The sequence below is a fragment of the Labrus mixtus genome, chromosome 2 (genome assembly GCF_963584025.1).
Source record: "Labrus mixtus chromosome 2, fLabMix1.1, whole genome shotgun sequence".
Lineage (NCBI taxonomy): Eukaryota > Metazoa > Chordata > Actinopteri > Labriformes > Labridae > Labrus > Labrus mixtus.
In genome coordinates, this window is record NC_083613.1 from 11,036,979 (window position 1) to 11,059,406 (window position 22,428).

A 22,428-nucleotide genomic window follows, 5' to 3' on the forward strand; every position below is an offset into this window, starting at 1 on the left:
TCTTTGAGTCATATTCACAATTAATACTTAGCAAGCATTTGTACGTAGAGCCCTATCGGTGAAAACACACGTACGTAGAGTTACTAGTTGAATGTACGTCGCTGAAGAGGGCAGGGGTTCAGCTGTGCAGCTTCGTGACGCATACGAGGATTGTTTACCAAAACGCAAATATTGTCTGAAATATCGCGAATACCAATTGTTTTGTTGGCTTCAATTGAGCTTTTTTTTTTTTTTTAGTTTATAGCAGGGAACATCGTAAACCAACCGGGCACAAATATTGCAGAAGATAGTTGAGTTTTCTGCTGAAAATGAGAGGGGGTTCCTCCTATGGCGACAGAGACAGGGACCGTGGTGGAAGAGACAGGTGAGTTGAGTAAATGTGGATATATTTGCCACGGCACTGATGTTGCATAGTGTCTAGACATCGCTGTAAGTTTGACACGGAGCCAAAGCGCTCAACAGTGGGCCTATACCCTCATGAGAGCAGAACACGTCTCACCTCTTAAGGTTATTTAAAGTGACCCTGACGTTTTTCTCATACTAAAACTGAAAAAAAAAAGTTATAGAAGAGGACAGCATTGAAGAAGTGTTGCATTATTGTAAAATTGACTAAGATGGCGTCAGTGTACAGGTCATGTTTTGACTCAAGTCTGGAGCCTAAAACACAAACGTTTGTTTACAGGCCAGGAGTTTTTTAAATATTGTCCCTATACGGTGTGGAAAATACATGGTAGACTATATAAAGCCACATATTACATAAATGTTTTAACCATGTAAACCTGTACATACGCAAACATACAGTATTTTTTAATTTTATATTTCCTGTTTATTTTACCAGGCAAGAATTGCTTGAGATCAAATGACCTCTTTTTCCAGCAAGGCCTGGCCAAAATGGCAGCAGTAAAAAACGAAATATAAGACGAACCTAAAAAGAAAGCACAGACATGAGAAAAAGAGACAAATACAGTCCAGAAGGTGAAGAAGAAGGAGGAGGAGGAGGATGAGATCATGTTAAACAAAAACAAAACACAACAGTGCACCACAACACACACTAAAAGAACAATTATGTGATGATGATAAAATACTATGCAGTGAAACATTTACACACTCCAAAATTGGCCATTAAAAAACTTGTGAGCCGAGTATATGCTGCTGTAACAGTCTTTACTGCTTTGGTATCAGAACTATTCTAAAACACACACTACATTGCTCTTGTATGTCTGGCTAATTTCCCCCAATAATCTCTTGATCCTTGTCCCTCAGGCCACGGTTTGGGGCCATGAGTGGTCGCAGTGGGCCCCCACCGATGAAGTTTGGCAATCCGGGTGAGCGTCTGCGCAAGAAGAGGTGGAACATGGACGAGCTCCCAAAATTTGAAAAGAACTTCTATGCTGAACATCCTGAGCTCCAACATATGAGTCCGGTGAATTTTTCCATAATTCTTTACATATTTTAAGAGCAGACAAATTGTTGGTTTTGGTCATATTATTATTATTATTATTATTATTATTATTATTATTAGGGTTGTTTGTTGTTACACTGTTAAGGGACTTTAAACAGTGGTCTTGTAATGGCAGGTTTATTGATTTTACTGAATAGATATATACAAACAAAACATGCAAAGCAGCTCCCCACCCCCCAAAACACAGCACATCCAAGATAGGAGCAGCCAAGCATTTTCTTCCTAAACGGTAAGATATATATATATATATACATATATGCGCTGAAAAGTTGTTCACCCTGGACCACCATATCTGTTAACCAAGTCAGAGTAACTTAAACAGAAGGTATCCATAAAGGATTTATGCACCATGTTCAAATTAATGTTTTCTTTTCTCCCCTTTTATTCTAATAAATCCAGTTTGAAATGGAAGAGTTTCGCAGAAAGAAGGAGATCACTACCAGGGGAACTGGCTGTCCAAAGGCCATCACTGCTTTTAACCAGGCTAAATTCCCACGTAAGTAAAGGATACATTTCTCAAACAACAATGGATATGAAATAATCTATGATAAACTTTAGCACATCAGATTAATAATTCAGTAACCCAGAGCATTACGAGACTTCAAAAGTTGGGAATGGTACCAAAATAAGGGATCCGTACCGTCCTACTTTTTTGGTACTCTTCTGTTGGGGTGCCAAGGGTACCGATGATGTCCGACTGATGATTCTGCACTATTACATCGCTGACGCGGCAATCTCCATCTGGCCTACACTCCGCTTACCAAATACGGTTGGCTGTGGAAACGCAAGCAAGTTCAGGTTTTACGGTACCAAACTGTACTGAACCAAACTGGACTGCTTGGTGGAAATGGAGCTTATATGACTTATGGTGTTGTTAGTAAAGTTAGTTGGTCAGTGTTTTACAGGGACGGAGGCGTATTTAAATAAAGACAATACTTTCAGGGATGATCCTTGTGATGAGACAAACAGGAAGTTATCCAGTGTGTTACTGTCTTGTTTACTGCCCCCCCCCCCCCCCCCCCCCCCTCCTCTTTCTTCTCCTGGCAGAGTATGTGATGGATGTTTTGATGCAGCAGAACTTCAAAGAGCCAACAGCCATCCAGTCTCAGGGCTTCCCTGTGGCCCTCAGCGGCAGGGACATGGTGGGAATTGCACAGACTGGCTCTGGAAAGACACTGGCTGTAAGTCGGTTAAGCCATGACGCTGCACATAATGACTTGTATTGGATATTTGGTTAGAAAAGTTAGTTATATGTTTGTTTGAAAAGGATATTTTACAACATAGCGAGTGCTGCTGACTAAACTATTTGTGGTCCTTACAGTATCTTCTTCCTGCTATTGTTCATATCAACCACCAGCCCTATCTGGAGCGGGGAGATGGTCCAATAGTGAGTAGTAACATATTCATCTTTGCTATCATAGTATGGGCATGAATCAGTCTAAGACCTTCCTCATGCATCTTCATCCTCTCTTCATAGTGTCTTGTGCTGGCCCCAACCAGAGAGCTGGCTCAGCAGGTTCAGCAGGTTGCATATGAATATGGCAAGTCTTCACGGATTAAAAGCACCTGCGTCTATGGTGGAGCACCCAAAGGACCACAGATTCGAGATCTGGAGAGGGGTGGGTATGGTTATAAAAGGACATTTTATAGTAATTGATTCAAGGTAGTTATGAAGCAACAATATGTCAGAATTTGGTTTGGTGAGCTTTGGAGCTCATTGCAGGTCTCTGAGTATAACTGCACTGTCGTAAGAGAAATGCTGTTACGGCTACCCCTCTTATGCATTTGTTTACAAGCAGAGAGTGCGTAGCCAACTAAGACATTGTGAGAAGCTAAACAACCATGTCGACTGACAAGGTACAGTAATTCTACCAGATTTAGCTCAGATGCCAGTTGAGAGAGGATAATACGGTTCCAAACTTCTAAAGCTAACTTGAAGAGTGACAGGAAAGAGACCACTGTTTGGTGAAACATGCGTTGATTTATTTATTTGTATGCAACCTGAGACATAATTTGGGTTGTATGACCTTCTGCACCCAGTAAAGCTGCTAAACCTGAGACAATTATACAGCCTAACGTGACGTCACAATCTGTTGTGAGAAATATCTGCAGGGACCTACACTCTGCTTCTTGCTCCGTCATTCTCTCTCTCTCTTTTTCTAGCTTCGTCCGTCACTGTTCTCTCTCGTCTCTTAGCCTCAGCCATTGTATCAAAGCGTGCAGAGACGGGCTAACCGGCTCCTTTTTATAACTGAACCTGACGTGTGAACTAGTTCTGTAAAGACATACGTACTTCTCTCGAGATGACCATGACCTGCTGCCAAAGTTAAAAAGTGCAGTGAACAGGCTGTCAGGCCGCGCTGTGGACATGGGAGAGACTCCATTCTTCCCATTGAAAGTCATTGAACCATTAAATAGACATTCCAAACTACTATTTTAAGGTGCAAAAGTTACATATTGTTGCTTTAAACGAAAAAATTCATTTTCAATGAATATTTGTACTTTGTCATGTTTTGTTAGTTTAAGTTAACTTAATCTTACTTGTTACCAAAATGTTGTGGACGTGCAGTCTTGGTGATGACATTGAACAGTGTACTTTAATTCTTGGAAAAACAAGATTTACCCTTTTACAATGCTGTAAACAGCATTCACACTATTGTTATCCAAATCTTTGCTACCTTTCATACTTTTCAAACTGTACCTCCATCTGTTTTGTGATGTTTTTAACTGTTTAGGTGTGTGTGTGTGTGTGTGTGTGTGTGTGTGTGTGTGTGTGTGTGTGTGTGTGTGTGTGTGTGTGTGTGTGTGTGTGTGTGTGTGTGTGTGTGTGTGTGTGTGTGTGTGTGTGTGTGTGTTTGTGTTTGTGTGTGTGTGTGTGTGTGTGTGTGTGTGTGTGTGTGTGTGCGTGTGCGTGTGCGGGGTGGAATATTCAGGGCTAGAGTGCGTGACATCATTCCTCAAAATGTAGGAAAACTTGTCCTCTCTCCTCTCTCACACATTGAGTTTTCAGGACAATCGGAGAAAAGGTTTTTACACTGTGAGCTTCAAAGCGGCAGGTGGTACAGATAAATCTCCATCTGGGGTAATGGTAAACTTCAGCCTGACTTCACTGACCAAACCTCTTGGGACTAACTTTTTAAATCGCTGTGGCTTCCACATTTCTTGGATCCCAGACATGAAAATCACATCAACGCGTTCGGCCATTTGTCCTCTTGCTCACAAAATCATCATTTAGCCACCAACTCTTAATTTAAGCCCTTGAAATGAGCACTCAATAGGGAGACGTTTTCCCATTTTTCTCATTGTCTGACTGCATTTAAGCAGTCTTTATGCAGTATCTTCTACTTGTTCTATCACTTCTACTACTGTTTCTTCATCTTCTACTAATACTTCTTGTTCTTCTGCTTTTACTGCTTTTACTTCTTCTACTTCTTGTTCTTCTGCTTTATACTGCTTTTTGTTCTTCTACTACTCTTCTTTTACTATTTCCTCTTCTTCTACTTTTTCTTCATCTTCTACTATTCCTTCAGCTGTTTCTGCTGATTGTTCTTCATTCAGCAGTGTTTTGCAAAACATTTCAGTGGTCAGCATTCCCACGCATTTTCCGCAGCTAAATGCAAATTGTCTAGTTTACTCTGAGGTGTGGCCATTTGCTCAGAGTTATAGTCGTTTTTACAATGCTTACGCAGAAAGGGTTGAACATGAACAACTCTACAATCAATCAGAGCACAACCCTAGTGAAATGTATTTCCTGAGCATCAATAATGTGTTTCTTTTTTTTCCTCCTTTTTCCTCTTCTCATTTTTTGACATGATTATTTGGATGACTCTAGGTGTTGAGATCTGCATCGCCACACCTGGTCGTCTCATTGACTTCTTGGAGTCCGGAAAAACAAACCTCAGGCGCTGCACCTACCTGGTGCTGGATGAGGCTGACCGCATGCTGGACATGGGCTTCGAGCCGCAGATTCGCAAGATAGTTGAACAAATCAGGGTAGAATAAAAATGCATTCGCAAGGACTGATGATTTGAAGTGATGATGAAGTGATCACCTTGACCGACTAACGTAGAACACTTTTGAGTTAAATAGGCCACATGTTTCCTCTCTGTCCATCTTCCAGCCTGATAGACAGACTCTCATGTGGAGTGCTACCTGGCCCAAGGAGGTTCGGCAGCTTGCTGAAGACTTCCTGAGGGACTACATCCAGATTAATGTTGGCGCTCTGGAGCTTAGTGCCAACCACAACATACTGCAGATTGTCGATGTCTGCATGGAGGCTGAAAAGGACCAAAAGTAATGACGCCAGTTTGAAATGATCTGACTTAAAATAAATTCATATCATTGTAAAAATGTTTGGGGTTTTTACAGCACATGAGCTCATCTCTTCACACAGTTTAGACAAAGTGTGCTGCTGATGTGCTATAACTGTCTCTCCTTGTCTAAAGACTTTTTCAGCTGATGGAAGAGATCATGGCTGAAAAAGAGAACAAAACCATCATCTTTGTGGAGACAAAGAAGCGCTGTGATGATCTTACTCGCAGGATGAGGCGGGACGGGTGAGGGATCACAGTCTCTTATGACAAAACATAATGATGGGAGTTTCACCAGAAATTAAGTAAATTGTAGATAAACGGAAGCTATTCAGTGAGTGGTCACTGATCCCATTATATCGTTGTGATTGTGTTTTCTAGGTGGCCAGCGATGTGTATCCATGGAGACAAAAGCCAACCGGAAAGGGACTGGGTGCTAACAGGTATGAGTGCTTGTTATAAAGCACTGATTCATAACAAATGTTATCTCAAGACACATTACAAAAAGCAGGTAAAAGACCTTACTCTTATATAGTAGTTATATTATCTACAAAGACCCAACATAGATCCATCATGAGCACTAAGCAACATTTAGCAAAGTTACAGAGGCCTGCCTTTTGTCGTTGTCGCTCTTTTCTTGACCAAACCTGAGTTCAATGTTCGAACGTGATTTGCAGGTGAACAATTAAAAAAAAACCTTCACTCCGCCGATCTATATTAGAAGGCTTTAGTTTAGCTTAAATTCCTGAGTTAAGTGTGAATTTAGCTAAATGAATCCCATCCTTATCCTCTATTTTTCATACTTCTGACTTTACGAGTATTCATTGTAATATATTTTTGTTTTAATCCTACAGAATTTCGGAGTGGTAAAGCTCCCATACTGATTGCTACTGATGTGGCCTCTCGTGGTCTGGGTATGTCTGCTCACACAGTGAATGCTGCATATTCTCTCACTTCATTCTCCCTCCTCTCCGTCTTTCTCAAATTTCCCGTGAATTATATTTTTACTGTAAATATTACGGAGTGACAGATACAGTACAAACATAAACCAGTAACCAGAGTTGATTTAACTATACATTACAACTGCAACTGTTCTTTTGAGCCTGTATTTTCAAATGATCTTGATGAGTAGGTAAGTATACAACATCTGAAACTAACAGAATCTTGCAAAATCAGGAAATGAAATGGGATTAAGACGATTTTTAAACAAAATTTGTTGCAGAATTGACTGTCTGACTGTCTGGTCGATTCTATGACTACTCTAGGTATGATAGGTAATCCTTTTAGGAATGTCCCAACACCTGTTTGAATATTTAGCATTTCATTCACATAGTCGTTATGAAAATCACAAAGAGGATCTAATCCCGTATTATATAGTGTTGTCCACAAAATAAATCAGTGCAATATATTAAAAGACCTCCCTACTATTCTAAGCGGACAGATCAAAACAATTGTTGAGTCCAGGATGGAGGTGTTAGCCCTCCAATCTGCTGTGTTTATAGTCTGTTTCTTGTTACTGCAGTTAAAAAGCTATCTTCAACCGCGGGGCTCTCTGGCACGCTGCCTGAAAGGAGGTGTTGTTGGGGTCCATGATCCTACGCACCTTTTCTTAGGTTCCTTTATGGTGTCAACACAAAGGATATTAAGATGTTGATCATATTTTTTGGTTGTTGATTTTATTTCAGATGCATATAGTGACAGCTGAGTAATCTCAGGTCCACCACCAGGAAGACTAGGACCACCGATTTGACGTCTAATTTGCTGGCAGGATGAATGTGAGAAGAGGGGATAATTGAAGAGCCTTTGACTTGACCCTGTCCTTGTTCTTTTTCCCCTCTTCTCTCTCAGGGATTGGCAGCACACGGCAGCTGTATCAGTCTGCGCTGCTGTCACTGCCCACTCAGTCACGTTAAAGTAGAAGCTAGTATTAAAGGGATTACAGTCCCTCTTGCTTCATGGGTTACTAAGGTCCCCCTGCCCTGTTTTGTTTGTAAATCCAACGAGCCTTCCTTGGGAGCAGCCTGAGGTGCCTGTATGTCTGCCCATCAGTCCGTCCAAAAGAGCAGACAGACAGGGGAGAGAGAGTTAGACGGGCTCGTCTGGATCCAGTCCTGGCCAGGGTCTGAGGAGGGCCCTGCAATGCGGCGAGAGCGACAGAACCATCGGTTGTGTGTCTGTCTCTCGAGGTTTAACGGTTCTACTCTCGTCTGACGTTGCTGGACGGGATGAATCCTGTCTCCCTCCCCCCTCAGCCCCTCCCTATTAACAAGGACTGATCGGGGGGACTGACTACCTATGTTAATACAGCATGACGGGGGTAAGTACTTCACCACCCCTTTCTCTTAACTCCTCCATAAGCTCAATAGAAATTCAGGTACTTTCATCCTGCTCATACACAAGTCAAGGAACAGCACAGTTTTCTGTTAGCTCATCATCATTCCTTTCATGCACAAGTTAATGGTGGATTAGCTTCCCTCTGTAATGACGATGGGGAAAGGGTACTTAACAAACAGCAGTGCTGTCAGAGCCCCATGTCTCTGTAATAAGAAACAGACTCTTGTCTTCACACATTTTGAACTGTTCATACGTCGGTGTGAAGTTCATGACACCGAAACATTGTCTCTGTACACCTCAAAGATATGCTGACTACATTGCAAGTGAGCATGAAAACCTTACTTCAAATTCAGTGTATAGGATTTCAAATCAGTTACAGTGGTGATTAACTTAAATCACTCTTTGGATGTCTGATAAAGCAGGCAAGTAGTAAAGACTTTGCTCAATTTCTATCCTCAAATACAAGAAAAAAATCTTCGTCCAGCAGCTTTTTTTCTCCTTTTAAAATGTCACCTTTTTCTTTCCTCCTTGCTCTAAAATTGATTGCTCTTTATCCATAAAGATGTGGAGGATGTCAAGTTTGTCATCAACTATGACTATCCCAACTCCTCTGAGGACTACGTGCATCGTATTGGACGTACTGCACGCAGTACAAACAAGGGCACTGCGTACACCTTCTTCACCCCAGGGAACCTGCGGCAGGCCAGAGACCTTGTTCGGGTGTTGGCTGAGGCACGGCAGGCCATCAACCCTAAACTGCTTCAGCTTGTTGATTCAGGGCGTGGTGGAGGAGGGGGTAAGAGGATTTTCACAGTCAATCATATCAGGATATATTCCTTTTTTTTTAAATGGAAAAGAGTGGTTGAAAACAGTTTTTAATTTATTCTGATTTTGAATTTGATGTTCGTCACAGGCGGCAGAATGCGTTACCGTGGCAGCAGCTCCAACAACCCTAACCTCATGTACCAGGATGAGTGTGATAGCCGCATGCGCTCCGGTGGTGGTAGCAACAGTAAAGACAGCCGCAGTGGCTTCAGCCGTGATAGTCGCAACAACCGCGATGGAGAGCGCTCGTCTTCTTCCTACAGGGACAGAAGCCGAGATCGCAAGGATAGCTACAACTCTGGCTCAGATCAGTACCAGAGCTACAGCAGAGGCGGGGGCTACAACTCCCGCAGCGGAGGCCAGTCTGGTGGAGGTCGGGAGCAGTCTAACCAGCTGCAGGGTTCATTTGTCCAGCCTCCTCCTCCCCCTCCATTATCAGGGGGGCCGCAGCCTCTGATGGCTCAGCAGTTTTCTCCACCACAGCCGCCGCTCATGGGCTTCATAGGGCAACCGCCTTATGCCTTTTCCTCCCCACCACCTCCTTCAGGAGCTCCAGCTCCTCGGAAGTAAAATTATAAGATAGAAGTACTGAGTTCATTTGTAGTACTTGTATTCAATTGTTTTGGCAATGTTATTGTTTTGTCACATCTCCAAGAGTCAGGGGTTTGATATGGCATTTATCTAAGCAGCTAAGGGCTTATATATATATATATTTTCTTCTTCTTTGTAAAACACCTTTTACATGTAGATTTGAAATGTTCTTATAAAAAATCGAACTCTTCCCCGTGATTTTTCAACCTGGATTGTCACTCTCTAATGAACAGTGTCTCTCTATAGTGTAACATGGAGGAACAAGTCCCTTGAGTTTTCATATCAGTAAAATAGTGCATTTTAAGCTGTGTTGTTCATCAGCCGTGGGAAGATTTGGTTAGAATGAAAAGTGGCTCACTCTGAGACCCTCCGTGGTACATGATGGAGAGGACTGGTCGTGCCATCACATTCCACAGTTATGTCTTGTTTCAGTTTTATCACCAAAATAATTATCCTTCGACTCTTATTGTTTGGGTTAGACTAAGGTTTTGATGAGCTACATAATCTAATTAGTGTAATGATTTTTGATTCAGTGTCATCATAAGCACTGAAGAAACGATCTCAGTTACAGTATGGGTATTGTCCTCTAGCTTTGATGTCATTGCATATAAATGTTCATTTGTTTTCTTGTGTTCTGGACTCCAGCATTATTTAGGTATAGTTTGTAATGCTTGCCTGTACGTCTTCCTATCATGTAGTAACTAATATATTTTTATACACTTGTAACTACTCACATATCCTTTTACTACACCGATCAGTTTGTTCACAAATTTTCATTTTGGGCTGAATTTTGATGCCTGTGTCCTTTTCCTTCCATTGTGATCTTTTTCTAATGTTTGCTTCATGAATAAATGGATCAATGACTGTTAAATGATATGACAATGATAAACTCATTTATACATCAGTCATTTCCTGGTCAATTTTATTTATTTGCTTCAATGCACTTTTGAACATTCTCAACTTGTACCAAGCAGTATATATACATTATGCATTTATTTTATTGGTAGTAGGTACATATACATTATGTATATGTGCTAATCTATGACAAGATGAACGTATTTACAGATGTGGCACACATATTTCCCTCCTACAGAAATACATCTGTGTAGGCTTGTTACACAAACTTGTTCTGCTGTACCAGTTGTGTATCGATCCTTAATCAATTTGGCGTTGACATTTCTTATTTTGAGTTTCCTTAGTCGTTTTATTCTTGCCAATGTGGGAGGACAGGCTTAGATTGTTGTATTTCGAGGCAAGTGTGACAGCATTGCATGCAAAGGGCTCGGTCATGTTCGTGTGAAGGGTTCCCAAGAATAGATATAATTCACCTGCTGCTTAAAGTTTCAGGTGTTTACATTATTGCATTGGCGTTGGGACCAGTGCATTACTGATAGTTTGACTCAGGGTCAGTCAGTGTAGACAGGAATGACAAAGCCGAGATGACTTTCAAAACAAAAAGATACAAGCTCGGTCATCGTCATCCCCATGTGTCTTCTGAAGGTAACATCCTACTGTGAGGATTTTATTGTGGAGGGGCTGGTGGCTGACACTTCTTTTATCAATGATTAGGAAAATGTTAATATATAAATATGAATGTAATGCTGTCAAACTTGTCACAGATCACTCAATGCATAGTTTACAATACGTCATGCTGGAGTGCAAAACGTGAAATATTTACACTTGAGACATGAAGGTATAGAAGATGGTTACTGAGGCTATTGTCAAATTATTGCTTTTGTACTCACAGACATGGACAAGGTAGCCGCTGAACTATTTGTAAATAAATACAAGCTCATCTCAACGGAAATTAAATGGCTGATTTATAGCACAACCCTGTTTCTAAAAACGTTGGGACGCTGTGTGAATTTCTCCTCACTTCCCAAAAGCTAACAGTGTTGTTAAAAGAAAAGGTGACGCGGCAGAGTGGTAGAAAATAACCCTGTCCTGACTTTTTTGAGACATGCTGCTGGCAATCAAATACGGGGTTTCACTGTTTGGCAAGTCATCACATTCTGTTTGCATTTTACATTGTGTGCCAACTTTTGGAAACGGGGTTGTATTGTAAAGCAGCTCATGAGAATGATACATAGCACTGTGTGATGCTGTCTACCACTGAAGATTAAACATCTGCATTTGTGCGAAACAGTCCATAATGCTCAGAGGGATTTTTTTCAAATGCATCCCTCATTACATTATAGACCATATATTCAGCTCTCCACATAGTGTAGCGACACACACGTAGAGTCTCGTGTGTATCAGAAGCACGTCTCATGTGGAACCAGTCTGCCACCAATCACGTTTTATTTTGGTCTTTATGGTTCTAACAAGTGACTGAAGATTCATGCTCTAAACAACTCAATGGCCATTTATATGAGGAGGATTCTGGAACATCGTCTGATGTGTCATTAGTCCTTTCTGAGAAGGAGCTCAACATATGAAAACAGAAACAAAGATCAAACTAATCATTTGTATACATATATACATAGCGAGAAAATCTTAAATTTCATCCCAGGCACATGTGGTAGAATCAATCTGGATGCCAGCAGTGTCACCCATGGACTTCAGATGTCCCTCTTTGGGGTCAATAAATAGTAAAAAGGTGACAAAGAAAACAGACAATGTATTGTAAAAAGTGAAGGTGCACAATTTAAACAAAGGAAGTGCATGTAAGTTGTGTAAAATAACTCAAATCAAAATCCTGAGTGAAAAAAGTAAAAAAAACAAAAAAGGGTCCCATTCATGAATGGACAAAGAAAAGTGCTGCAATTGAATTATTTTCATATCATTGAAATTTAGCAGGGGCAGAGAGAGATTTAGTCCCTTCTTCATAGCCTTTTCCCACAGAGGAACAGAATGACGTGTAAGAAAAGCACAGGTGTAAATAATGACATAAATGATGGCTGGATTCTAGTTAGCTGCTTCAGTTTGAGGGTCCTGGTGTTTATGGGTCATGGCTGGCTTACTGTCACATTTAAAGAGAACATCGTTAGTATTCATGATGTCAGTTAACGCGTGTGCTTTTTCTTTTTACAAAGACAAGTCAAAATGTTTGCTGTGGGAAAAGTCTTGCCAAAGCTTAGAAACACACATTGGCCAACAATTACTTTCCAAAACATGACACAAATAAAAAAACGAAGACAACACTTAAAGAAGGTACCGGTTCATCCTGTATGCGACCCGGAAACAACAAGCTTGGTTCTGTAAATGCTTTTCCGTTTATAACATTTTAACTTACTCCATTTCATAAAAGGGAAAAAACATTTCAATGATTTTAAAGTGTTGACAATAACATGAAGTTTCATAGTGTCCCTCTGTGTGTGACAAAAAAAAAAACAGTTTCCATAGTGGGGTATAGCAGAGGTTGTTGCTGGTTATTCAGCATGATGTCATCTTCATATTACATCTACTGAACTTATTTAACAATGAGCCAGTTTGTCAATTCATGATTTGATAGGAAATTAATTCCAAATCTGATAATCATGTTATTTATCAGGTAAAAATATAAACCACTTCATATCATGGATTGGATACATGCGCTATTGGCCAAACTGTAAACAGATTTAAGAGATCCCTTCAAGCCTGTAACTGGCTTTAAGTTTGATTTATTTACAGACTGAAAGAAAAGAATGATCCGTTGCACTCCTACTCTGAACACTCCCTGGCTGACAAACTATCTCTGAACGTGGGATGTTTTTTTTTTTTTAAATATATATAAAAGCAGAAACAATGTATGACACCAGCTGTAACTTTCAGACACATTCAGGTTTTTTTTTTCTTTCTTTTTTTTTTAAAGGCTCAACTTCTCCCTATGGTTCACTGCATCCAATAGAATTAACCGACAGTCTGCTCTACAGTGTGTGTTGAACTGATTGTTTGAAGAAGAAAAAGTAGCCGTGGGACACAGAAACAGAGATGATTGATTAAGGACAGGAAGGCACAAGGTAGAAGCTGGTTCCCACAACAGCTCTCTTGTCAGTTTGTTATTAAACTGGGGGGGGGGGGGGAGAGAGGGGGTGAGGCTGTCTAGCCATCAAGCCAGCAACAAGGGACAACTTCAACTTAAATTGAAAGGAAACAGCAGCGGATCAGATGACAGCGGCCTGGTCTTTCCTACTAAAGGTTCCCCCAGGTGTTTGGAGGTGGGAACTGATCCACATCGCCAGATTCATCGTGAGAGGTTTCCCCTAGTTTGAATGTGAGCTTGTACCGTAAACGTACTTTTTCCTGAAACAAGAGGAGAAAGGTCAGTTCAGTGTTCCATCAAAAGAATCAGTTTCTGCATGAATAAACTAGGAGAGTTTCTCATTAAACAACACTTGGATGACTGAATCCTAAATGTGTATATCATCATGTTGAATGCATCTTCCTTCAAAAAAAGAATAAAGATTTTTTTATTTATATGTTTTAAATCATATTTTGTTTAAGGTGGTTTGCTGGTGCATTGCATGTTATTGCTACTAAGTATTGATTAGCAAACAAACTGCACCACAGAGCTAAAAGTAGTTAAATCAAGTACCTTTAATTTATTAGATCACTATTCATCAGTAAGTTAATTAAATAAGTCTATATCAACCCCATATGTCATATCTGTTTACTAAGGAAGCATATATCATTCACATGACAAAATAAAAATCTGCTGTTTCTCTGCAATGGAAATTCATCTGGTAGCTGGAGAGGTGCCCGTTCAATTCCTGAGCACTGCCGAGGAGCCCTTGAGCAAGGCAAGGCACTGCCCTGCACCACCACCACCACCACCCTAACAGTTCAGTCGCGCTTACTGTGGACAGCCCCCACCCTCTGACATCTCTCCATTACTGCACGTCCATAGAACCCTGATTGTGCATGTGTGTGATTTCAGCCTGTGTGTGTAGCATGTCTCAATAACAGAGTGTCAAATTGAATTTCCCCTTGCAGGATTAACAAAGCATATATTTTTCTTCTTCTTCATTGGGAAGATAATTCTCTCAGGATTATGGGTAAATCTTTTATGAAAAGTAATTCAATGAAAAACAAAAACTCTCTAAGGCCACTTAAAGTAGCAAAACATTCTCAGACTATTTCATGTAACAGTTTTATTTTGACACACAGAGATACTCGTGTCTTTGCGCAGGCGGCTTAGATCTATGCAGTTCAGACGCTAAACCCCCACTCTGATCTGTCAGGATCATCTTTGTCGAGAAGACATGCTTCACTGATACAACGTGATGCTTCTGAAATGCAGTCAGGCTCGCTACGTGGCGATGCAAGAGACAAACGGCAATTGCTGAAAATGCTGGATCCCCACACAGTTCAACTGAATCTCTCTGGTGTGGTTCCCGTGACTCCCACAGAAGTATCTCTTAAACAGTGCAGATTTTTCATAAAAATGTAAGCCATAATTCTAAGATAATTATCTCATTATTTGGAAAAAGAGCAGATTTCTACTTACATACTTAACATCATAATAATGTATATTGTATATTAAGCATTAGCGCTCAAAGAAAATAGCTCATCACTAATATATCCCTGTCAGCAAGTTATAAATAAAAGTAACAAATGTACTGAATAGTTATGTAACAAAACTTTCAATTCAAAATGAGATACGACATGATACTGTTTTATCATGGTTTTCTTATTTCTATAATGAAATTAAAGCTAAATATCCTTTTCCAGTTTTTTTAATTAACAATAGTAATATTTTGAATTTGTAGAGTTAAAACAATGCAGATATTTTCTTTAATAACTGGCACCCACGTGTTAAATCCTGAAAACACCCATGCAGGTAGTAATCTCTGTGGATCTTGAACTCGTTTGGACGAGGGGGGTTACAGACATGTTTTAAATGTCTCAAGCTTGTCAATGCAGCGATGTCTTACACGCTGCATCGTGCTGGTTGTGTTGTTCAGTAGTTCAGAGTATTGCATTACATTTTTTGTCCAATCAATTTGAATTGTCCCTTATTTGTATTGCGAGATATCGTTACATACCCAGTACTCAAGGATCGCGTTTCGGTCTCAAGATTTCTGAGGTCTTCCTAATTTCCTACACAGCCACCGCAAACCGCGGCTGACTCTGAATCAGAAGATGAGAAGTGGGTGGAATAGTACCTTGTGAGGGTTAGCCAACAGCAGAATCTGAGTGATGGCTGCTGGAGGCAGGATGGGATTGAAGGCTGGGAGCTCAGTGCTAGACGGAGGCTGCAGCTTTACTTTCATCACCTATGATACAAAGACACATATAAAACATTTTAACAGATGATGTCAGCTTGAAATATATTCTGACAGAATGTTAAGATGGCTAAAATGGCTTATATTTAGATTTATATATAGATTAGATTTTTCAGCTATGCAATGGTGTCTCTTTGCTGACTTTAGCAGAGAAACATGAGCCTACCTTTGGCACTGCTGCCTGAAAGCGGATGTTTGTTGCAGGAATGGGAGCTGAGGACAGCATGGAGATGATCACCACTAGCACTTCCGGCCGGGATGGAGGACAATCACGGGCGAAGGTGAACAAAACCCGGAGACTGTGTTTGTCGAGTACAGTAACTGGTAATAAGCTGCCTAAAATAATTTGCAGAGAAAAGGCAAAGAAAATAGAATGTGATGTAAAGCAAGAAATAGAGAATTACAAATTCAACCACACATGTCGGGTCTAGTACTATTGCTTATGCTTACTTGGTTTGATTGTTTCAAGAGGCACAGTAACATCAGCTAAAGAGATGTTGTCATAGGGATCAGCAGGAGCCAGTGAGATTTTCTCAGCAGCTATGAGACTGAGATTGGAGAGGAGGAGGGTGTCAGGCTGCTCTGATTGGACAGCATGGGTGGACGTTAGCCCCGGAGCAGCAGCAGGACCAGAGGAGTTGGTGTTTGCATTAGAAGCAGTTCTAGAGCTGGATTTCTGCAGATCTCGTAAGGTGACTCTGGATTGAGTTTGGAGTTTATCCCTGCATGTAGAAAAACACAAAGCGCTTTGAGTAGTCAGAAGACTAGAAAAGCGCTGTACAAGCTCTCGGGTAACAAATCTGAGCTGTGAAGGGAAAGTGCAAGTTTTAGTTTGTTAACTATCCACATCCTCCAGAATTTTTACCATTTGACCTGTTGGCTCTCTGGAGGTAGAGACTGCTGTAACATCATCTTCCCCAACATGTCCAAATCTTCAATGGGTTTACTAGGAGCAATGGGGCCCCCTACTGGTGGAGGATGAAGTGTTTGGACTACGGCTGGGAGCAATACCGCAGCAGGCAGCGATGCAGCAGATGATTCTGTGCTATCAGAGGACTGAGAGAACAAAGAGTTCGGGTTTTCATGTCAAACAGAGTATAAATAAGTGATGTAAAATGCCTTGATGGAGTGATGAAAAAAGTCTCAGTATTACCATAGCATAACATTTTAATTGGGTTATATTTTAAGGGATGTAGAGGGATGTGTTTCTTTGTTTTAAAAAACAGTGTTCTAACAATATGTAACCAAGAGTCACCAAAGTAAGAAATCACAAAAATCGACATACAGTGGCTTTTTCTTTTTAAGAAGAAAAGTGTTATCTTACATCTTGCACCTGAAAGGTGTTCTGGAAGTCACAGTTTTCCGTTGTATTCAGGCCTAAAAGACAAGTAGAAATAAAGGTCAATTCAATTTCATCCCAATATTGAAACATTTTAAAACATGATAAAATATAGTGCTATTCAAAAACTCTATCAAACAGACCCTGATCACAATATAACATTTAAAGAATCCTTTGCTCCTCTCAAAGTCAGATCTTTAGCTCAATAAAGAACGGCTATGCACGTGTGCAGCTTTGTTGTGGTTTGGCCAGATGTGGCCTGCCTGAGGATGACGGGTTTCAGACAGCTAACCAGTAGGAGGGCCAATGGAAACAAAGTGTAACTGTGCTGAGTCGACTGTGCTGCGCTTAGATTGCTGACTTGTGATTACTAGCTCATTAAATGGTTACGAGTGGTGATCTACCTTTATGTTTACAAGCCATATGAGTTTTTGTGCTTACCCAGCGACATGAGCTCATCATCCAGGAGGCTGATGCCCATGCTCTGAGTCAGGGTCTGTAGGCTGGACGGCTCAGGGTTGGATGCTTCTGTGCTGGCTGATGCATTGAGCCCCATCAGGTCGACAAGCGCTGAGCTGCTGCTGGCTGATTTGGACAGAGAATTCAGATCTGTGATCATACAGCCTGCACAAATTCATCAAGATTAGTAAAAACATTAAGGGATGCCTAGAAACACTTTTGATCGGTGAGCTGGAAAACAAACACACGTGCACTTACCAGGTTGTGAGGCTGTGCTGATGCCGTCTTTTGTCACATCCTCTCCCTTTACCAGCTGTCTGTACAGGTTGATGACCTGTGTCAGGCTGTCATTGGCCTGTAAAATGTCCGCTGTGAGCAGAAAAGCGGCTCATTAGCAACATTTAATATTTTTTTTGTGTTTTAAGTTTTTGGAATCTTTAGAATAAGCCTTATTACATAAAATGCGTTCAAAGCAAGTGACTTCTTAAATCTTTTATTCTGCCTTCTATACTATAGTGTACTGATAAGCCATGATATCAGCAAACATACCAAGGGCTTCATCACTGTCCTCAGTATCACTTGCTAGTCGGAATAGTGTAGGTCTCATCTTTTCACAGCGCTGGTAAAGATCCTACAATCAGATACACGTTAAAAAAAAAGAGAAACACTACCACTCAGGTTGATAAAACTGTAGGTGCAGCTAGATTGACTGTGCTCACTTTAATAAGCTCCTGGTTGCTCTGGGAGCAGCTCTCCTTGCTGTAGCCCTCCAGCAGCTGGCTCAGCAGGCTCACACTCTCCTTCACCTCCTGGATGGCGTTGACCCGCTTTGACACTTTCTCCACACGCTTTTGGTCCTGGGAAGAGTGAGAACATCTCATTACATTTTATTTTATTTTTTAATTGCAGTTTTTTGCAGATTTTAGTTCTTGACAGATTATTTTTATCATAGTGTTTATTATTGAGACAATAATGGGATGGTAAATAAAATCCAATTACAGGTTACGATTATATTGATCACAGTAAATATTAAGAAATGTGAAGGTTGGCTGAGTTTTTTTTTTTCATTATTTAAACTAGAAAACGCATGTAAATGATGAAATTAGGTAATATTTCCCTTTACTATTAAATATGATTTGAAGTATACAGAGGATTAGGGCAGTAGCTCAGTCTGTAGGGACTTGGGTTGGAAACCGGAGGGTCGCCAGTTCAAGTATCGGTGTGGACCAAAACATACGGAAGTTGTTCTGGTAGCTGGAGAGGTGCCAGAGCACATCCAGAGTCCTGCTGACGTGCCCTTGAGCAGGGCACCTTAAACCCAACCGCTCTAATGCGCTCCCTGTGTAGCAGTGTGTAGCAACCCCACTCTGTCATACTGTATTTCACTAATGTATGTACACAGGTCCTGTTTGTGCATGTGTGTGGTTCGGGAATATGTGTGTGAGAAGCATGTCTCTAAAAAATAACAGAGTGTAAACCAGAATTTCCCTCAGGGATTAATAAAGTATTTCAAAACCAGAATACAGAGTTTAAAGTCAGAAATCTTTCTGCGTGTATTCATCAGGATTTCACATACATTCATCTGGATTGTATTTTGTAAAAGAAGTGGCTAAAAGAAGGCACTCATGCATGTGGGGACACATATTGTACAGCACAGTTAGTAAACAAATTCTAATGGCGCACCTCCTGGACCATTTCCTTAATGAGCTTGTTTGCTGCTCTTAAATCTTCAGGGTGAGTGCTGTTCAATAAGCGAGACAGCATCTACAAAAACAGGATAGGACAGAAGAGGGAAAGAAAAGAGGAAGAGAACTTTGTAAACTGTTGGGAGCAAAATGATTTTTCCTGGAAGCACGTTGCATGATTCGACACGTACAAAACGTTTTATGAAACAAAAAATGATTTTGATATGACACACAGGTCCTTACTTCAACAAACTTTTTCAAAGGGATTGGTGCATCTTTTTTATCAACTCTACTGTACATCATACCTTGGATTTCTCTTCATCTTCGAAGACGGCACTTTTGGCTCTGGCTGGAGGCGGTGGGGCGGGCTTGTCCTCAGGAAGCACAGGATCCAGCTTGACAATGCCTGGAAGAAAACAAGGACACTTATTAACCTCACATGTAAACAGAATAGATCCTTTGTATATATTTTGACTGTATGTATTTTTCAGTTGAAAAAAAAATGGTCCTCTCTGTCCAAGAGCATTTCATCCTGGTGCTATAACATTGTACTTATATTATTTTGTACAAGCGTTAGCATCAAAGTACAACACAAACGGATAAGAAGGACACACCACCCCATAAGAGTACAGACTACCTGTATATCATTTTAGGCAATAATATTAAACCTGGTGGAGACTGCGTTTCAAAGAACACAAGTTTCAACTTTCAAACCTGATTGTCTGTCTCATGCTTTTGCTCATCACTATGAAGGGGAAATTGAAACTACCTTTTAAAAAACACTATTTGTTTAAAAATGAAATATCAGGAACCAAAACTAAAAATGGAAACAACACATTCATTAATACATGTATGGAACAACAAACCAAGCAGTGACAGTAACTATGACGAAAATGTATCTTGTTGGTTAGTCACATTCTCGAGCTTGTGAAGTGGCTCACCCTGTTTTTTCAGCATCTGATAGGCTTCTGCTATCTTGGTCTCATCTGGTAGGCTCACTGTCCAGCTGTACACAATTTCTAACACCTTCTTCTTCACTGGCTCTGGAGCCCGAGTGCCCAAATACTGCAGAGAAAAGGGTTTAAGCATTCATAACTACATGAAGACACTGACGGCGGGCCTTACATTTAGTTTCATCAGCTTAACCCGCAAAGTTTGTAAAGTCATTTCAAGGCTGTGTTCAGTGGTTAAAATGTGTTCCGACTGTTGTCCAACTGCAGCCAAAAATGGTATGATTGCATGAATTACAGGGATCATTACCTTGGGTGAGACCACCTTGATGAGCTCATTGAGAAAGCGAAACTTTCCCACTTCAGTGTGAAATCGCTTTCCACAGTTTTTCATGCATGTCTCAAGAACCTGCGAAGAGTTCAAAGTTTTTATTTTTTATTTTTTTTCACCTTTGTTAAAGATAAGCCTTCCCATTAAAACACCTGCACTGGAAACATAATGGCAAGTGGCCTTTTCTAAGAAGGCATTCATATGCATTTAATTTGTTAAAACATAGAACATACACATCTGCGCCTTGGAATTGAGATTTTGAAAAAGCCATGTGGGTCAATCATTTACCGTAAGTGCCTGCATAGCCTCCCACTCCTGGGGAGACTGGATTTTATGGGCCAGCAGTCTGGTTGCAAGCTGGGGACTGTTGGACGGAAACTAAGTTTAGATTTCACTTCACCGTTAGACAAAAAAAGTCAAATATTTTTAATTAAATCAACTTAAATTTGATGGAAGGAAACTGATAATTCTTCAATGTAAGAGGCAAAACAACCATGATGTTCAAGAAAACACAAGAGTAGTTAGACATTCATGGTATTATACTGCATAGCTTATTTGATGACATGCATTAAAGAAGGGTGTAAAAAACAAAAAAAAAAAAAAAAACATAGAATTGAATGAAAGGTCAACATGTTGCACTGATTTGTTTCTGCATTTTACTACACAGAAACACAACAACTGCTTCAGAAATAGTGTGGTTTTCTTCATCATCATCATCAGCTCACCCTTCTGGGTCATTGTTAAGATGATCACAAAACCCCTGGATGATGTCCCAGTCAGTCGCCTTATTCAAAGGATTGGTGGCCTTGTCTGCGTGAAAGGAAAACTCATTGGACTTACTCCAGCATTTGAACTAATCAAACAGCTTCTGTCTCCTTTACCTTACACTTGCCAAAAACAGAGCTAAATATAAGTGTCTTAACAGCCTCGCTTTAGGATTGCTCTGTATACATGTGTGCAGGAGGCATCAAGTCAAACAAGGACATTACAGCTCCACATCTGAGAGTTAAATCAAATAACTTGAATCTTTGTCTGTAACATATAGCTGTTTATGTAAACTACATCAGCTCGCTTGTTAGCAGCACATCAATGCAGTTGTTCATGATTTTAGAAACAAACGCTGTGACTGTCTCTAAATTAAATGGGAAGTACTGTAAGGTTCCTGTTTTGTCTTAAATGAAGTGGCTTGTCATGGTCCTTCAGGAAACGTCCAGGAGCTAACAGGCTAGTTGGTGTTGCTAAGCGTTCATCTGGACATTACGAGCATTTTAAAACTGAGATGACATAAGCCTCACTAAACTAAAGCTGACGACGAAAGAGCCCGTGTGAGATCGTTATCATAGCAAAAGGTAATAAATGATGTAGCCGAGTCTGATCCCTCTCGACAGCTGTACTTTTAATTTCATGTCATTCTCTCGACTCCCACATAAATCTACTCCCAAAGGACAGTACAATGAACGACAGCGACAATATCCCCATATCCTTTAGAAGGCTTCCCGGCCATTGCTCCACGTTCAAAACGTTAATGTTTTATTTTAAAGTAACATGACTTACTGATGCGAGACTGCAGGCTAGCCTCGTCTGGAGGCGCCGCCGCCATCTTTCGGGAATTCTAAACAAGTGGCAACTTCCGCGTGATCTTTGTAACATATCGCGAGGTTTTCCTTTTTTTTTTTTTTTTTTTTTGCGAAAAGCTCTGTAGCTCCCCCCGATTGAGCGTGAATCAGTGTTGCCAGGTCCGCTTGTTATAAGCGACGTTGAGCTTGTTTTTCCTGTAAAGTCGCTTGCAAATATCGTCAGTCACAGGTTTTTGGGCTTGTTTTCTAAAGTGCAGTTGTTTGTTTGGGCTTGTTTTGCTCCCTACTGATTCACTCCCAACTCTCCACAATAAAGCCAAACACGATCGCGATAGTTTCCGTCCACAACCCCGTTTCTT

At 40.6% G+C, this 22,428-nt stretch overlaps 2 protein-coding genes across 4 annotated transcripts; one reads left to right on the forward strand and one right to left on the reverse strand.

Moving 5' to 3' along the window:
• The first annotated feature begins 144 nt into the window (after positions 1-144).
• Positions 145-10,426, forward strand: ddx17 (DEAD-box helicase 17). The gene is made up of 13 exons (XM_061051476.1): positions 145-364; positions 1,264-1,423; positions 1,862-1,958; positions 2,510-2,643; positions 2,784-2,849; positions 2,940-3,081; positions 5,295-5,455; positions 5,583-5,755; positions 5,908-6,018; positions 6,154-6,215; positions 6,627-6,686; positions 8,669-8,902; positions 9,020-10,426. Exons 1-13 carry the CDS (start codon positions 309-311, stop codon positions 9,499-9,501), a joined length of 1,938 nt encoding a protein of 645 aa, XP_060907459.1. The 5' UTR covers positions 145-308; the 3' UTR covers positions 9,502-10,426.
• A 1,380-nt stretch (positions 10,427-11,806) lies between these two features.
• gga1 (golgi-associated, gamma adaptin ear containing, ARF binding protein 1) lies at positions 11,807-22,184 on the reverse strand. Of its 3 annotated transcripts, none has more exons than XM_061051465.1 (17): positions 22,047-22,184; positions 21,218-21,302; positions 20,781-20,856; positions 20,472-20,570; positions 20,153-20,276; positions 19,517-19,617; positions 19,210-19,290; positions 18,246-18,383; positions 18,076-18,145; positions 17,785-17,895; positions 17,509-17,652; positions 17,053-17,105; positions 16,594-16,784; positions 16,179-16,450; positions 15,895-16,064; positions 15,609-15,719; positions 11,807-13,746 (listed from the first exon to the last, which is right to left on the reverse strand). In XM_061051465.1, exons 1-17 carry the CDS (start codon positions 22,090-22,092, stop codon positions 13,636-13,638), a joined length of 1,983 nt encoding a protein of 660 aa, XP_060907448.1. In that variant the 5' UTR covers positions 22,093-22,184; the 3' UTR covers positions 11,807-13,635. The 3 variants fall into 3 exon arrangements, with proteins under 3 accessions (XP_060907448.1, XP_060907440.1, XP_060907431.1); XM_061051457.1 differs by having other exon boundaries at positions 17,062-17,105; positions 18,076-18,157; XM_061051448.1 differs by having other exon boundaries at positions 18,076-18,157.
• Positions 22,185-22,428: the final 244 nt, after the last annotated feature.

What these genes read in the sequence shown, in the direction of transcription:
- ddx17 (XM_061051476.1), top strand. Translation starts at nt 309, where the DNA reads ATGAGAGGGGGTTCCTCCTATGGCGACAGAGACAGGGACCGTGGTGGA. An exon ending in TAACCAGGCTAAATTCCCAC is followed by an intron (nt 1,959 to 2,509) that starts GTAAGTAAAGGA and finishes TTCTCCTGGCAG; the next exon opens with AGTATGTGATGGATGTTTTG. An exon ending in TGTGGCCTCTCGTGGTCTGG is followed by an intron (nt 6,687 to 8,668) that starts GTATGTCTGCTC and finishes TTATCCATAAAG; the next exon opens with ATGTGGAGGATGTCAAGTTT.
- gga1 (XM_061051448.1), bottom strand. Translation starts at nt 22,092, where the DNA reads ATGGCGGCGGCGCCTCCAGACGAGGCTAGCCTGCAGTCTCGCATCA. An exon ending in CTTAACAATGACCCAGAAGG is followed by an intron (nt 20,857 to 21,217) that starts GTGAGCTGATGA and finishes TCCGTCCAACAG; the next exon opens with TCCCCAGCTTGCAACCAGAC. An exon ending in TTCAGGCAGCAGTGCCAAAG is followed by an intron (nt 15,720 to 15,894) that starts GTAGGCTCATGT and finishes TTTGTATCATAG; the next exon opens with GTGATGAAAGTAAAGCTGCA.